This window comes from Cyprinodon variegatus, unplaced genomic scaffold, assembly GCF_000732505.1.
Source record: "Cyprinodon variegatus isolate N-32 unplaced genomic scaffold, C_variegatus-1.0 Scaffold217, whole genome shotgun sequence".
In the NCBI taxonomy this organism is placed as follows: domain Eukaryota; kingdom Metazoa; phylum Chordata; class Actinopteri; order Cyprinodontiformes; family Cyprinodontidae; genus Cyprinodon; species Cyprinodon variegatus.
Window position 1 is genome coordinate 1,010,629 of NW_015150670.1, and position 17,452 is coordinate 1,028,080.

At 36.9% G+C, this 17,452-nt stretch overlaps 2 protein-coding genes across 4 annotated transcripts in view; both read left to right on the forward strand.

Moving 5' to 3' along the window:
• The first annotated feature begins 8,666 nt into the window (after positions 1 to 8,666).
• On the forward strand, positions 8,667 to 15,308 carry fdps (farnesyl diphosphate synthase). 2 transcript variants are annotated; one of them, XM_015380533.1, is made up of 10 exons: positions 8,667 to 8,795; positions 9,633 to 9,782; positions 9,879 to 10,019; positions 10,907 to 10,987; positions 11,089 to 11,211; positions 12,537 to 12,625; positions 12,968 to 13,040; positions 13,209 to 13,286; positions 13,370 to 13,504; positions 14,786 to 15,308. In XM_015380533.1, exons 1-10 carry the CDS (start codon positions 8,793 to 8,795, stop codon positions 14,984 to 14,986), a joined length of 1,074 nt encoding a protein of 357 aa, XP_015236019.1. In that variant the 5' UTR covers positions 8,667 to 8,792; the 3' UTR covers positions 14,987 to 15,308. The 2 variants fall into 2 exon arrangements, with proteins under 2 accessions (XP_015236019.1, XP_015236018.1); XM_015380532.1 differs by lacking the exon at positions 8,667 to 8,795 and having other exon boundaries at positions 9,064 to 9,782.
• A 1,525-nt stretch (positions 15,309 to 16,833) lies between these two features.
• Positions 16,834 to 17,452, forward strand: part of rusc1 (RUN and SH3 domain containing 1) — a 19,075-nt gene continuing 18,456 nt past the window's right edge. For both annotated transcript variants that reach the window (XM_015380576.1, XM_015380577.1), the window contains exon 1: positions 16,834 to 16,915. The gene's annotated coding sequence lies outside the window, so the exon portion shown is untranslated. The remainder of the gene's footprint in view (positions 16,916 to 17,452) is intronic.

The window sequence follows — 17,452 nt, forward strand, 5'->3', positions numbered from 1 at the left end:
CTACGAGCCTCTGTCAGCTGTAGCTTCGCCCCACCCTGGCTCTGTTCCCAAAGCAGATTAGAGCTAATTTTTCATCATATCTTCTCTTATGTATTGGTAGAAGTTTTTTGTTTTTTTTTGTATTCATAAATCAGTATGACTTAAACCAGGTGTAAAAAACTACTGAGAGTACTGTCTACCTCTGTAGTTGCTAAGCTAATGTTTAGCCCTTCTAAGATGGTCACTAGACTCACACTCAGATGTGAGTCCACTGCAATGTTATCAACGTATGGTTTAAAATATGGGGTCATTTCAGGAACTTGGAATGAAAGATTTCTTTCATAAAATAATCTTAAAGGTATTGTGGAGGATTTTTCTCGTATGACCCTGGGCCATTTTCAAAGAACTGTGGTGAGAAAGGTGAGCTTCAATAAATGTCTGAAACCATAGCTCACCACACATGTGGCTGAAAGTGTGCATGTGCAGAATAAGATAGCTAACTGGGCGAAAAACGTAGAACGGCCTTACGTAAATATATCAAAAGAATGATTGACAATTAGGAGAACCACTTATTTAGATGATCCACCCGGAAAAAAAAAGATTGTCCTCTATACCTTCAAGTTAAAGAAATAAGGTCATAAAGAGAAAGTTGAATAAAGGTTTGACGTTAATTCAAACCAGCATGGACATCCTAGTTCGAAAAAGGATAATCTAGGTTGAAGTATTGCATCAAAAAGCCAATGTGTCCTTAGCTCAATCCACAATTATTGAATGAATGAAAAAGAATTTATTTCAGATAATTGAAAACAATTTTGACAAAACAATAAATGAATCAACCAAAAGAGACTGGTTAACATCAGACCAAACCAAACACCGATGCCCAAACTAACTAAATTCACCTGAACATAAATAGAAACAAAACCCTCCACAAATAAACCTGACGGTATATACAGCCAGAGAACCGACATTGATTAAGGTAAATTGTCTGAAAAGGGGTATGAAGTAAAACTTATTTTTCATACACACTCTCCCTCTAATTGCACTTAAATTAACTTAAGTCCAGTAATCTCTTTGTTTAAGAAGGGAAATTGTAATGAAATTTTGATGTTAGGTTAAAAATATGAGGTCCTTGAATGAAATTGGAATAAAAGAATTTAGGCTTAGAAAGTTAGGCTAAACATTAGGTCATGAAAAGGAAATTTGAATTAAAGATTTTTCTCATAAAGGTATTGTCTGTAGACACATGAGATCATTAAAGAAAATTGGAATAAAGGTTTTATGCAATAACATAGTCTTACTTTAAACAAATGAAGGGAATTTGGAATTAAAGTTTGATCTCTTCAACTGATGTTAGGTTGTCAATATGGGGTCATTAAAGACATTTGGATGAAATATTTAAGTCATAAAATCATCTTAGGTCACATATAAGAGGTCATAAAGGGAAATTGTGATGAAAGTTCAATATTATTTACTGATCTTGGATTCAAAATATGGGGTCTAAAGGAAATTGGATTTAGATATTTATTTCATAACATCATCTTATGTCAAACATGGAAGGCCCTTTTAGAAATTTTAAGGAAGGTTTTATGTTATAAAATAGTTTTATGATAAACAAATGCTGTCATTAAGATAAATTGGAATGACAGATTTATTTCATATAATCATCATTTTATTATCACTTAAGTCAAACCAATAAGGTCATAGAGGGTCCCTTAAATGAAGGTTCGATGTCATAAAGTCAAAGCAGCATGGACAACCTAGTTCAGAAAGGCCAATCTGAGTTGAAATATCAAAAAGCTAATGTGTTAATAGCTGGAGCCACAATTAATAAATAGTTCACTAAGGGAAATTGGAATGAAAGTGTGATTTCATCCACCAATGTTAGATTCAAAATATGGGGTCCTTAAAAGAAATTAAAATGAAAGATTTATGTAAAAAAAAAAAAGTTATTACTGGCGAAACAATTGAGGCCATCAAAGGGATTGGTATGGAAGATTTATGTCATAAAGTCATCTGAGGCTAAGCATATAAAGTCATCAAAGGAAACTGTAATGAAAGATTTTTGTCAAAAAGTAATTTTCGGATAAAGACAATGTCATTAAAGGAAATTGGAATGAACGTTTAATGTAAACATGTTTGATTTTAACCATGCTCACTGTAGTAGATGATGCAGTTTTGATGCTGCTCTCCTCTCTAAAGCCCCATTTTCACTACCCTCTGAAAACCGATCCGTGCCGAGCTCGATTCCTTACGATCATTTACACACCACGCTAGCATGGTCCTCGCCTCCTGGTCACGATCTACGGCACTACTGCTCTCTAGAGGTAAACAAGCAAACCAACATGGTGGCGCCCATAATCTTCAGGCGAAGAAGGCAGCCTTTGGTGAATTTACTTGACAGAGTCGGCTTTTGGGAATTGGATATGACAAACCGTTTGTCATAACGACTCGTTACTATGCAGTTGTTTATCTCATTCGGTAATGGCAGTGCGCTGTCATGAGGTGGGATATCCAGAATGTATGAGGACATGCAATGCTATCTATTTTAATTTTCTTTTGAATAAATGCTGGACTTTTCAGAATGTTTTTAACCCTTGGTTACAGTGAAAAATTAAAAAAAGCATTTTTTAAAAGTGTAGATCTCTGATTCTGTAGAAAGACAGATAGCTGGCAAGCAGTCAACTTCACAGCCTTAAAGGTAAGAAAAATCTCTTCTGAGACTGATGCTATAAAGATTTAATTAGGGAACCACAGGGTAGAGGAAATTAAACTAAGTAAAAACATTTATTATAAATAGCAACTAACTGTTGGTTTCCATGATATGTTTATTTGTGTAATAACTTTTTTGACTGCTTTTTGTGTAGTGGTGCAGTTATAATTTGAAGATAATGTGTTGACTTTATCATGTAAAAGGTAATCAATAACTAAACTGTTCTTCTTTAAGCAGGATAGTCAAAAAAGAAAGAGAAAACACTGACATACACATCCAAGCAATGTCTCAAGCTCCAGTAAGTCATTCTGAGTTGAAGCTTTTCTTATGAAGAACCAATAATTTTGGTCCACATTAGGCATTATAAGGGGTTTACACTATATTCAGTGGTGCCAAATAATTGATGGATTTTTCGTTTTTGTTCTCTTACAGATGGATATCAGTAATGTGGATGAACAATTTTGTGAAGGTCAGCAGCATGTGGAAAACAGAGACCAGGATCAGCTGAATATCTCTGAGAAATCAGTACATCGCTGTGACCACTGTGGAAAGGGTTTTAAGAGATCTTACCATCTGAAAAGACACCTGCTTATCCACACTGGCGAAAAGCCTTTCCTCTGCCATCTGTGTGGGAAGCAATTCAGGCAGAGTGGAAATTTGAATTGCCATTTGTCCATTCACGCCGACGAAAAGCCATTCCTCTGCCTTCACTGTGAGAAGCAATTCCGCACGAAAAGAAATTTGTATCAACATCTATACATCCACACCGGTGAAAAGCCTTTTGTCTGCCATCAGAGAAAGGCCTTTCCTCTGCCTTCACTGTGGGAAGCAATTCCGCCAGAAAAGAGATTTGAATCAACATCTATACATCCACACCGGCGAAAAGCCTTTCCTCTGCCATCAGTGTGGGAAGCAATTCCGCCAGAAAGGAGTTTTGAATCGCCATCTACACATCCACACCGGCGAAAAGCCTTTTGTCTGCCATCAGTGCGGGAAAAGCTTTGGTCTGAGATCTTCTCTGAAAACCCATCTACATATCCACACCAGAGTCCCTACATGTGCAGGAGGCGTGGAAAAAGCTTCAGACCAATGAAATCTGTGCAACATCATCTGGAAATTGACACAAGAGAAGAAAATCCTACCAAAGCAGAGGCTTCACTTTCTGTTTGGTTCTCATGTTTCTCTTATCTGAGACCTAAAGCTTAACATCTTTAATAAAATTCACTTGCATTCAAAGATTTTTATATTTCTTCCTTTTGCAGCTATAGTTCTCAGAAAAAAAACTTTAAAATGGGTACATATTCCTCAATTTTTAGCTTCCTTTTATTGGCTTCCTGTTAAATCCAGAATTATAATAACCAGATAATGGAAGATCAAGATTCTACCGGAGCAAGAGACGTTTAAACAGTGGAGCTGCTTGGGAGAGATTCACCAGAATCAGCAACTGCAACACAGAATACAGGTCAGAGATCCAAATGACACGAAGACAGGTCTGATAGGGGTCAGGCAGGCAAGCAGGTTTACAGGAATACTTGTAATAATCTGACACTAGTCAATGGTCTGAGAGCTGGTTATACAGTTAGGTAAGAGGGAAAATCTGATGGAGGCTGAGTGGAAACAGGTTGCATTTCTCTGAGTAACAGAGCAGTTACCGTAGATGCTGGCTGGAGATGGGAGCCTTCAAAGGAAGGCCTTCCTGTGATGTGAAGCTGGAGCAAAATGAACCAAAGGTAATTTAATGGGAATCCTTGTGTCTGCTAATGCTAACCCATTCAAAGATTGTAAAGAATAATTTAACTAAATGTTACTGGTTCCTCATTAAGCAAATAATTTATTAAAACATTATCTGGCAAAACAATTTTTATTCACCTCTTGGATTTGCATTGTGAATTGATTTTAAGACATATCAATTGATCTAAATTAGTTAAAAGCTAGTTTTTTTATATCCCAAATTCTTCAAGATAAACTTTGTTTCTCCAACACAAAATCCCAAAAATTGTTCTTTATTTGCATCGTCTGATTATTGTTTTCAACCATGTTGTCCTTTCTTCTTTGTACATACTAGCTTAGTTTTGAGGAGTTTTACTAGTTTTAGGCAAGAGTTTTCATTTGTTGTTTTAACACACAGCCAGTAGCTGGAACATAAATGTTCTGCTATCAGAACTTTGAGTCACCAGCCTGATGATATTCCCTCAACCCCAGAGAAACAAAACAAAAAAAACAAAAAAGAAATACAAGCATGGTAGGAAATCACTTGAAGTATGTAGTTATCTAAACCTGGCCAGAAGAGAAACCTTTAGTCTAACACAGAGGAGAAAAAAAGAGAGATGCAAAAAAACATTGTAATTGTATATGTCTAGGAATTTCTGAGAACTCAGAAGTATTTTGTTGAAACCCCGATGGATTTCAAACCCAAAAACACACCCGTGCAAAAACTGGTTTATCCTTAAGACAAAACACCCAAACCTAAGGTAAGTTTATGCAATCCTGTGCAGTGAGGACTGTAAAGCTTCCTATATTTGAGAAACTAAACAACAACTACAAAAAAAAAACAGTAACTCTGGGCAAGATTCAGTTGTACACTTCAACCTCAAGAACAAAGGGCACACCTTTCAATACCAAAATGTTTAGATTTTGGACAGAGGACAGATTGTTCGAAAGAGGGGTGAAGGAAGCCCTCTTTGTGAAAGAGTTCTAACCTTGTTTTTGTCTTTGCCTTTTCGGCAGGAAGTCATCCTGCAAACTGGATTTTTGGCCTTCTCCCCCTGGAAGGATTGTTTTGAGCTTCACACTGAGCAGGGGATTAATTCCACACAACCCGTTCAAGTTCTCCTGGAAATCTAAGTGGCAGTCCGCTCCATTGCTCCTCAAGGAACCAACCAAACCAAAAACCTGTCTGCCCTCCAACGAGCCCCCCAAACTCTGGATAAAACCCACACCCAATGGATTCCAGGAAGAGAAACTTTTTCTGCTAACGTGAGTCACGTTCATCTCTGATTTTCGCAAGATGTTCAAAGTTCCCTGAACTAACCTCTGAACTTCCCTTTCTCACTACCAGTTCCGGTTCACCAGCTCTCTGAATTACCCTGGATCAACCTTATTGATTATTTCAATAAACCTGTTAAACTTTTACTCTGGCTCTCTGAGTGGTTTCCTGCATATGGGTCAGATCTCTTAAAAACATCATGACAATAACATTACGCAAAAAGAGAACCACAACTGAAAATACAGTAATGTGCAACACAATTATAATACAATTTTTAGAAGATTTTACCTTTAAATTTTTACAGCAGAACTGTAATCTTTAAGAGCAGGCCCTGTGACATTTTGTTGCTCCAAACCAGCCATGTGTTTTCTAATCCAATGCCAGAAAGGAAAGAGATCAGCACAGTGCTACACAGAACATTAGTTACACAGTTATGTTTTACATATATCCCACCTCTACACAGAAGGTGGGATATATGAAAGACATAGTTAATGTGGTTAAAAGTGTAAAGAAATTACTTCTTACATCCATGAAATGCAGTTCTATATGGGAAGATTTTGTGAGTTTAAAATAGTTTTTCCAAAGTTTCAAGAAGTTTGTTTCTAATTAATTAAGCATTTCTGAAACGTTTATTTAAAAACTGGAAATTAGAACAATGCAGAAGGAATAATTTCTTTTTTTATACATATATTTAAAACTGGCGGTTTAATAAAGAATATATACTTATAGCATTTTACTGCATTTACTGCATTTTGGAAATTTAACTCTTCTTACAATTGTGTTTTATTAGATAATGATGAAGCCTTTGAGGCTGGAAGGTCTCATTGTCATTATCCCTTTATTATGATTATGTAAAAACATTATTCACACTCTATCAGTTGTCTGTTTGCTGTACACCCATTCCTCAATAAAGACTTCTGAATAATTTGCATGCACACGTTGATTTTATTTGACGGACCAACACAAAGTATTGCTTCATTGTAGACTGGGAAGAAAAGGACACATGAATCATTCTTTGCTTATAAACCTGAAATTAGTTCTGAGGATTTGCGGTAGGACTTAATTATTGTTAAGAGACACTCATCATCCAATCTGATTAAACTAAAGCTATTTTCCAAAGGAAAATTTTAAAGAAAATTCCCATCCTTATATGTGTGAAGATGGAAGACACATGGCACTAAAAGACATAACAGCAGCTAAGTTTTGCATAAATTTCAAGTTTATGACGCCGTGGAAGCTGTAGCTTCTTTGGTAATGGGACATATGATAGGTTATATATTTTCAAATATATAGAAGAAAGCTAGAGTAAAATACCCAAATTTTGCTGTTCTAACTGTATTTGTTCTAATTACTTTATCTTGTGCCAACCTCGCTTTCTTTCTTTCACATGCTTTGCTAATCAGACCATTTGTACTGATTTTGTCACAATGTAATTCTCAGGTTTGCCATAGGCATGATGATTAGGCCCTTGTAGGAGAAGTCAAAGAGCTCTAAAACACCATGCAAATGCCAAGGCCCGGTCAAAAGTTTAAGGAAGCAGCAGAAACTCGTTCAGAACACTCAGAACCTTCCTCACTCTATCTCCTTTAATTTTGTAAAGAAATACTACAGGAAAAACAAACAGGGGTTCAATATTGTTTTTGAAAAACATGAGCCAAAGTTGGGCTACATTGTTTGTAGCACTATTGCATTGCAGCAAGAAGGGCTATTCCTGGCCCAGGGTCTTTTTGCAAGGAGTTTGCATGTTTTCCCTGTGCATGCGTGGGTTCTCTTAGGGTACTCTGGCTTCCTCCCAAAATCAAAAAACATGACTGTTGGGTTAATCTCTAAATTGTCCTTAGGTGTGCGGATATGGGTGTGTGTGTGTGTGTGTGTGTGTGTGTGTGTATGGTTGCATGTCTCTGTGTTGCCTGTGATGAACTGCTGACCTTTCCAGGGTGTACCAAGGCTTTAACCCACAGCCCATAAACTGCTAGAGATAGGCACCAGCACCACCGTGAGCCTGATGGATTAAGCAGGAGAATATGGAGGAACTAAATTTTATGCAACAAAAATATATTGTTTTGATTTGATTTATCCCCACATCTGGTTGTTAATGCAATCAAGTTATACTGTATATAATGAAGCTTTTAAACTCTGTTATTGGCAAATGGTTTGCCTGCATTTATGAACATTTTATTTTTATTTATCTAGTTATATATAAACCTAAGATATTGTACAACAGATGAAAACAGATTGCTTGCTATTGTGTTTGTGTGATTATTATAGTTATCTTCATGGCCTATTTAAATCCGATTCAGATGCTTGGTTGCATTTTAACAGCAGCTCTCTCAAGTTTAGGATATTTTTTACTTTGCCAAATTAAAAATGGGTAAAGCCCTGAACAATATGTGTTTAAGCTGCTTTCATGGGTTAAATGTTATGTCACTTTAAACTAAAAAGCACTTTCCATTGTATTCCATTAAGGAAATGTTTAATAATAGACACATACATTAACCACTTCATACTATTTTCATTAGGTACTACTAACATCCTTATCTCATTACTACCACTGACAGTTTCAGTCAAGGTTTGATATTTTTGTTTTAAATTGATGAGTCCTAAGTGTGAACTTATTAAAATTATTATCAGCTTGGATCTGATTAATTTCTTACTTTAGAACACGATTTAGAAGGTGACCCCCAACCTGCGTGCTGTTTGCCCTGTTAATACCACTAAAACAATAAATAAATAAAAGAAAGACCTAAATAGAAACTGGTGCTTATATTACTCCCTGATTTCACCTTTCAATGTTTGTTGCATTTTATCTTAACGCTCCACTTAAGCGCCGCCTGCGTTAATATCCTATTGGTTTATAATCAGAAGAACCCATCCTGGTTCGATGCAAGTAGCCAATGAAAACACTTTACGTCACATGAAGCTTTTACTAACCCCGCCTACATACAAGAACACTGGGATATTTAGTTCGGGGGCTTCTAAATAAAAGTGCAGCGGTCAGTTAACGAACTACAATATCTACTTCCTGGTTTGATGAAGAACTGTTTCTCTGCGAGAGAGCAATAAAAATAATTTTATTCAACTACACGGTGCACTTTGGAGTAAGAGACCGCATTCATAATGGTATGTAAAATGCATACAAACATACTTTTAAATAAAGCATCAAATTATAATGAATTGATAGCAGGAAGCTAATATTTGGCGAATGCTACGCTGCTTAGTTACTCTGAAGCAAGCTTTAGGTTCATTACTTTCCCGTTAAAGGAAAAAAAAAATCTTTATAATCCAAAACAAATTACATGGACCTGTCAAATGAGCATCGGATCAGATCAGAATAAATACAGTTTGCATGGAAATACATCTTCTGATTGTGTATGTTTGTACGGGAAGTGGTTAGGACCAAAAAGGTGCTGAAATAAGCTTATCACAAGTATAGAAAGCTACAAATGGGAAGCTAGCTTCAACCTCTTCTGCTTTTCACTCGTATAATTCTCTATATTACATTCTCAATTTTGCCATCAGCGTATTAAGCCACGAATCTGTAATATTTCTCTGAGCATGCATGTTTGTATGGGAAGTGGTTAGGACCAAAAAGGTGCTGAAAAAAGCCTATCACAAGTATAGAAAGCTACAAATGAAAGCTAGCTTCAACCTCTTCTGCTTTTCACTCGTTAATTCTCTATATAACAGTCTCAATTTTGCCATCATAGCCTAATACGGACTATTTCCTAGACTAGAAGGGGTTTTTTGTTAGTCATGTTGCTGCTAAAACTACACATCGGCGGTTTGGATTTGTCCCAAGTCTTTCTTTGAAACTGTGGATGGGAGATTTGCGCGACGATGAGACGCTTGATGTTGAACTGTGCAGTTAATGCACATAAAACCTTTAGGATCAGGTGGTTGGTTTCGTCTACTTCTCAATTTAAAAGGTCATTTATGCAGTGTACCTCCGCCTTACAGGGGGACACGGTTTGCAATGGGACACAGGGGAAGAAGTTGCTTTTAGACTCGCAACTGTTTGATGCGAAGTTTGAGGAGCTGGTTACAGAGCTGACAGAGGGGGACCTCCAGGATCTCGGGGTGGCCGATGCTCTAAGCAGGCTAAAAGAGGTAACATTTTATTTATGAACACCTTTTGCCTTGTTATATAAAGTGCAATTATTTAATTTGGATGTGACTGTACTTTTTTTTTTTTTTTCCTTTTAGATATTGAGGTACAATGTTCCCGGAGGCAAGAAGAACAGAGGATTGTCTGTGATTGCCTCCCTGAGGGAGCTTCTTCCAGCCTCCCAGCTCACCCAAGATGCAGTACAGAAAGCTTTGCTGGTTGGCTGGTGCATAGAAATGGTGAGGATTTGATCAGTTAATGTCATCTCTGAAGCCAGTTCTGATCAATAAGTCAGTGTCTTCATCTCTCCAAATCAGCTTATGGGTGTTGTCAAACTTATTGTTAAATACGTTGCAATTCTGGATGTCATTTATTGTTTTTCAAACGTGCACTATGGTCCCCTGCATGTTTTATTGTCCAAAAACAATGTCATGCTACAGTGCAAAGACATTAGTCGGGCATTACGACCAAGTGGAAAACCACAGTCAAGCTGAAGCCTGCTACCCTGAGTTTAGACCGCCCACAAGCTCCTGATTGGCCCATCGTCTTTTCTTGTGTGATTGGCTGGCTAACACGCTTAAGTTAGTTATAATAAAACAAATACTTGCTTCCGCCCTCCCACCGCTGAAATCTAAATGTTGTCCATGGCTGCAATGCATCATAGAGTTTGTTTTCATTTGAAACAAATGGGCTTCCGGTATCACAACTGTGTTAAAATCATTCCGGCGGTAATATAACCAGTTATGGTTATATTGGGTTTTTGGGGATTGCTGGTTGTGAGAAAACTGATTAGTTTTAGAGCTTTGGTTAGGTAAAGATGGTCAGATATAAAACATGAACAGAGGAACTATCTAAAGGTGATAAGGTAAAACACCACACTCAAAAAAACATTTTTTTCCTTCTTTTGACAGTTATGCACTAGTTTGTCTGTCGATGAAATAAAACTCCAATAATGTATATGTATAAATTGATCATTATATGAAAATGTGTGAAAAAATTCAAGGGGTATGAGTTGCAAAATACTGGAGATTTTGGCTATTTGTGTCTAAAATACTGCTTCTCTGGCACAGGCGGATACTGGATGCCAGTTTATCTGTTCTCAGCATTGTCACTCTGTTTTTCGCAGCTTCAAGCCTTTTTCCTCATGGCTGATGACATCATGGATGCATCTGTGACTCGAAGAGGACAGCCCTGCTGGTATAAGAGGGTGAGTCCTCAAAAAGATTCCAAACCGTGTTTTTCATGTCATTATCTGGACACTTCCTCTGCTGTTTCCTAATGTAAATGTTGTCTCCTTCCTCTCTTAAGGATGGAATAGGGCTGGATGCAATAAATGATTCTTTCCTTGTCGAGTCATCAATATACAGACTTCTTCTGAGGCAATGCAGGGATCAGCCCTATTATGTCCATTTACTGGAGCTTTTTAACGAAGTAAGTCCCGGTCCCTGGAAAGGAGTGGTAACGAGGTGGGCTGTGTTTACATTGCTGTGCATGTCAGTGTCAAGAGCAGCCCTTAATCAAAGTAGTAATCGAGCTTGAGTGTTCTTTTTTTATGATGTCACTGTGAATTGAATATAGGAGGATAACTCCACTAGTTGTTCCTCTAAAGATGAAAAATTGCACGGGTTGGTACAGATTAATTCATTCATTTTGTGTATACCTTCCTCTGTTCCTCATATCCTACATTTTTTTATTCTACTTGTATCCTCCCTCCCTTCCCATTCTCCTTTGATCCTCCCTTCCTTGAAAACTCCCTTTTTGACAGATTTCTATTTAAAGCCCACATGTTGTTAGATAAAATGCTATCGATTGATCTTTAAGATTAATGTAAAAACTAGATATTCTGTAACAGTCATGTAGAATATGGCATTTATTTAAATGAAAATCAGTATGGACCCAGATTTTAAGCCTGATCGTTTGTGTCCATTCAGTTGCTCACTTATTCAGGAGTCACCACAGCAAGTCATTATATCTTCTCGACAGACCTAGCAGTGTTTATGTCAAATGTCCTTGGCACATCAGGGATTTGAAACCAGGTCCCTCACACCATGGAGGGACTCCTTTTTTTTTTTTAAGCGCAGCCAAATATACATCCGGGTCACCCTCGATTTTTCTTAGTAAAAAAGACCTAAATTACGTTTTTCCCTCCCCAAAAATAGTGAGCGCACGTAACTATGATATGTTAAAGGTTAATTTTGTATTTCCTGAGAAAATAAATGCATTAAAAGCCTTTCAATTTGATCACTCGTCTTTCCCCGATTTGCACCAGAAATGGGATCCTATGCTACTTCCTGGAGCTAACTTTCTCGGCTTTGGATTTAATCATAAATATAGTCTGTTTGAGTTTAAGTTGTGTTAACCTTATGGTATATAGTGAGTAGATCTAAAGAAAGAACAAGTAAAATGCAGATAAACGTGGTTTAATCATATTTTGCCAGACGACTCTGAGCATGTCAGATGATGATGGACAAGAAGTTTAATGGAGAAAATGTAAACGGCATCAAATTGTCTCAGAAAAATCATATATTTATTTTTTTTTTAAGATTTCTATTTGTATTCTTTAGTGATTTAAGGTGAGAAATTGGTACTTTTACTGCCATAATAACATTATTTATTGCGACCTGTATCAATATCTGCTTGCACATGCGCCAGTGAGCTGATGGTACGGATCATGATTCCAGTACAGATCTGTTAGTGATACTGACCGTTTATTTCATATCTTTTAAAACAATTATGGCGTCCATTATGTGTTTCAGACCACGTTTCAGACTGAGCTTGGTCAGACGCTGGACCTCATAACTGCTCCACCCGGTCAGATTGACCTGAACAGATTTACCATGGAAAGGTAACGACAGATTGATTGACTTTATTGATCTCACAGTGGGATATATATATATACAGTGCATCCACTTAAGACAGCTTTTTTTTTTTTTTAAATAGAGGAATTATTATACAGGGTTATTGCACAGAGCGTTTACATGGGTATTTATATAGATTAATATTTATTTATTTTTTATGTGTGGATGATGGGTATCAATATAAAGAGAAACAGGCTATTGCACAGGGTATCAAATAGTAATTGCACCTGCATTATACATTGCAGAAGTTATTGCCGTTCTTGTGTCGTAGGAGATGTCTCAAATGATCAATAAATGTACGTAATGACTTTTTATTTTGTCCATTCCAGGTATAAGGCCATTGTGAAGTACAAGACTGCCTTTTACTCTTTTTATCTCCCAGTAGCCTCTGCAATGTACATGGTGAGCATGCTGGCATTTATAAATGATAATAGTAACAATGATAAAGAAGGAGGAACAAATTGTTTCTTGGACAAGGCCAGAACAAGATAAGGCAGCACAGCATGGCCTCGGGAAGTAATGAAAGCATGTAGCTTGTTCCCATCACATGCTCTGCCTTTGTTCCTGCAGGCAGGAATTGATAGTGAGGAGGAACACAACAATGCAAAACACATCTTATTGGAGATGGGAGAGTTCTTCCAAATACAGGTACTTCCTTGTTATGTTATCGGGTTTCTGACTGTTGCCATGTCTGCTGTGTTAATAGGCTGTCTGTATATCTAATTTTGCAGGATGACTTCTTGGACTGTTATGGTGACCCTGCAGTGACTGGAAAGATCGGAACAGACATCCAGGACAACAAATGCAGCTGGTTGGTTGTGAAGGCTCTGGAAGTAATGACTCCTCAGCAGAGATCTGTTTTAGAGGTGATATTTGTGATACATTATTTCCATTCTACTAACATATCTTGGTGATGCACTATCCTAAAGGGCCCAAAGTTTATCTAAATGTTATACAGCATCAAAATATGACAATTTATATTGCTGTATGGATATCCCTTGTTGAACAGTGTTTAATCTAAGCCTGTAGATATTGTGGCTACTGTATGTTGGCCACTATCCAGCTGTTTATGGTGTACCACCATGATGCTCTCATTGTACACCTTGTCACTTTTTCGTTCCCTTTACTTTACTTTAGGGCGTTGTCAGTTTGCTAAGTACCTGCCAATGCACTTATTACATTGGTCTTAAGAAACATTATTCATCTCTTCTGAGTGCATCCGTCCCTGGATTTTTCAAAGGGTACTATACTAACAACCATTTTACATGCAGATCTATGGAAATGCATTTAAATCTGAGAACCTTTTTAAAGTTGCACATGATGGCTTTCTCTCTGCATCCATCAACACATCCATCCTTCAGACCAATTTGGTCACTCTGTTGTAATTTCAGCTCTTCCTATTTTCACTGGTTTTTGCAAGAGAACACTAATGATTTTTATATTTAGTTTATTTACCGTAATCATTTTAATAACCATTTATTAGTCTACTGTTTAGTTACATTATTGAATAATATGGAAAAGGGTTCCTTTGCTTTTTTCACCTGTCTTTTACCCTTGATTTATTGCTCTTGTTTCTCCTTCTTTGTCATTTATAATAAATATAAATATTAAATGATTAGTTGCCATCTACAGATTAACGGTGGTCAGGTGAATATGTGCTTAGCCATATGGTCTAGTTTACTTTTATGTTTTCTGTGTAACACAGATTCTCTTTCAGACTTATAATTTTTTTCTTTCAGTTTAGTTCTGGTCCCTCTTTGGAGCATTTAAGTTAAATAAAATATGATTCATAATGAAATAGTTTTTAACAAAGCTGTCTTAATGAACCTCTTGCTAGGACATATTTGTAGTCAAAAACCCCTTTTTTTCATACCCCATATGAGAGGATGATATTAAAATCTTGGGTTTTCAAAACAAGTGTGAAACTTCATGATAGACTTTTAAACTCACTTTTTTGGTCAATACTAGTAGAACTATTTAATCTCTAAAGTTAATTAAAGGTTACTGTCTTTCTTTTTATTTCACCGGCGCTAATCATTTAAAAATATTTTAATTCACAATGCTCTCGATTCCATATTGTAGAAAATATGAGACCTCTTCTGTCAAATGCATCCAGACCTGATCTTTTCCTGTATCCCCCCCCACAGGCTTGCTACGGCCGCAAGGATGAGGCCAGCGTGGCAAAGGTCAAAGAGCTCTACAACTCCCTCCAAATGCCAATGCTGTATCACACCTATGAAGAGGAGAGCTATCAGCGGCTGCAGAAACTCATCGCTCAGCATGCTCAGAACCTTCCTCACGCCATCTTCCTCAACTTTGCCAAGAAGATTTACAAGAGGAACAAATGAGGTGTTGGGGCTGGCTCTAAAGAAAGCAGCAAAACAAAAAAAAATCTGAAATGAACTCAGAGTTGAAAAGATCAGGTCATCTCACTTTTTGGGTGAAGTTTCAGAGAAATCTGATCAGAAATATTTGAGTAGCTTTTCATTAAGTTAAAACGGTTTGGTGATTGTCATTGCACAGCCGTATATGGTGAAATAAAGGGCTCATTTGGTCCTTAAATTCTCAACAAGGTGTTTATATAGATGAAAATGTTAAAGGAAGGGGCAGTGCTTTCGTTAAAGCAGACATGTACTGGCCGATGATTTCCTCACACCTTTTTAAAGTATTTTCTTTTATGAAGTACCTAATCACCTCTTATGTCATTGCACCTAATAAATTATTTACAATCTGTCTTTTGTATTTGTTTCCTGTGCGAGAAGAATTAACAATGCAAGGCCTAAGGGGGGAAAAAAAAAATTATCTGTATTAGATGATGTTTGATACTCATTAAGACAACTGATGGTTCAATTGATTGATTGACTTTATTGATCTTGCAGTGGAGAAAATAACTCGTTACAGCAGCTCAAATAGTCAAAGAAGAAGAAGAAGGTGCCAAAGGAAGAAAAAGGCGCATGGGATGTATACAGTATATACAATGCATCCACATATAACAGCTTTTTTTTTTTTTTCTAGGATATTATACAGGGTTATTGCACAGGATGTTTACATGGGTGTATAGATAGATATTTATATATATATGGTTATTGCAGTGGGTGTGAGATATAGAGAAACGTAGGGCATCAAATAGTAATTGCACATTTCTCTATTATATTGAAAATTAAATCAACTTTTTGGTTATATTCTCATTCATTGAGAGGCAACTACTCTGTAACCACTAGTTTAGAAAAAGCAGAATTAGCTGTTTTATTTTGCTGAAAATTTGCACGAAATACATCTATGATCAGGGGCAGATTTATCGTTAGGCAAAACTAGGCAGTTGCCTTGGGCTCCAAGTTCATGGGGGCCCCATAAACCTCCTTTTACACGTGTGGTTAATACAGGTATTAATTGTTTGTGCACATTAATTATGTTTTTGATAAAGATCCTTTCTCTAAAATGCCATCAGAATGCTTATAATATTAAGTGCCCGCCCCCAGTGTCCACCACATTGGATCAGTCCATTTGCTGGTCCAGGTTCAGTCAGCAGGAAACCATTTGAAAACTAACTGTGAAAAAAAAATGTTAGAACTGTAAATTTACAGTCATATTTTTATATTACTGTTTTCTATACATCTATATTTTTTACTATTTTTAAAGTCTGCACTTTTAAAAAGATGAAATTGTCCAGAGAGCTGTTCCAAATGAAACTTCTTTTTGTTTTACACCTGTGTAAACAAAATGAAAAATAAATCTAAGTCTAAAAAAGTCTAAGTCTAAGAGTAGTGTTGCAGATTTGCCCTATGTGCTTTTGTCGCTATATGTTGCGACTTTTCAGACCCCTCTAGCGCTTTTATTTTTTAAAAAAGCGGTTATTTATAAATAATACAATTTAAGATAAAATTCTGTATCTGTGTAATGGGTCTGTTTCATGTGTTGTCTTTTCAATTCAGAGGACCCAATGCATGCCTTTGCCTAGGGTCCTAAATCCGCCCATGTCTATGATTAAAAATGCTTTAAAAGAAATTCATTATAAATAAATGTATTTTTGAAAATAGGCTTCACCAGTTTGGTAGCAATTACTTAAAGAAAATCCTTTTAAAACGAAATGTTAGTGTGACTTTGAGAGGATGGAGTTAAGGTTGGAGGGGGTTGGCCGGGAAAAGGAGTTTATGTAATCTCGCGAGAAGACAAGGGATACGGCCGTTACCAACGAGAAGAATCCACATCCTCCCTGAATTGGATGTGAGAGAGACGGAGGAGATGGAGACCTTCACCCATCTTTAAACGAAGCAAACGTGAGTCTTTTTAATATTTAATTTTTACCCATACACAAATACGTAGGTTTTTAGTAGCTTTAACGATTAAAGTCCGAGAACTGCCATGTCAAAACATGAATTATGTAGGTAACCCTGTGATTTGGTACAACGTGTAGATTTAAATATTTCGTTTTTTTAATCCATTAATATTGACATACGGATTTTAAATTGAGCAGGGGTTAAATTGAGCCTTGTATTTTAAGCATAATAAATGGGGCGTGTGGGCCTCTTTATCAGAGCGATGCGGATGGATGTATCCCCCCCCACACCCACACCCTCCTCCACCCGTCCACAGCACTGTCTCCATCCGCTCCGTGGGATCAATGCAAACTAGGTTCTGCACGGGACCGTCCATCCGAACACATGCGGGGATAGGCTGTTTGGCCCTGTTTCACTTCATAGCTTCAGTAGCTTCAATCCTAAGCACAAACACAGCTGGAGTCATTAATATTCGCGTCGGTGTGAAGAGCACTGTTGAAAAATATATTTACTGGAAAATAAATAAATAAATAAATA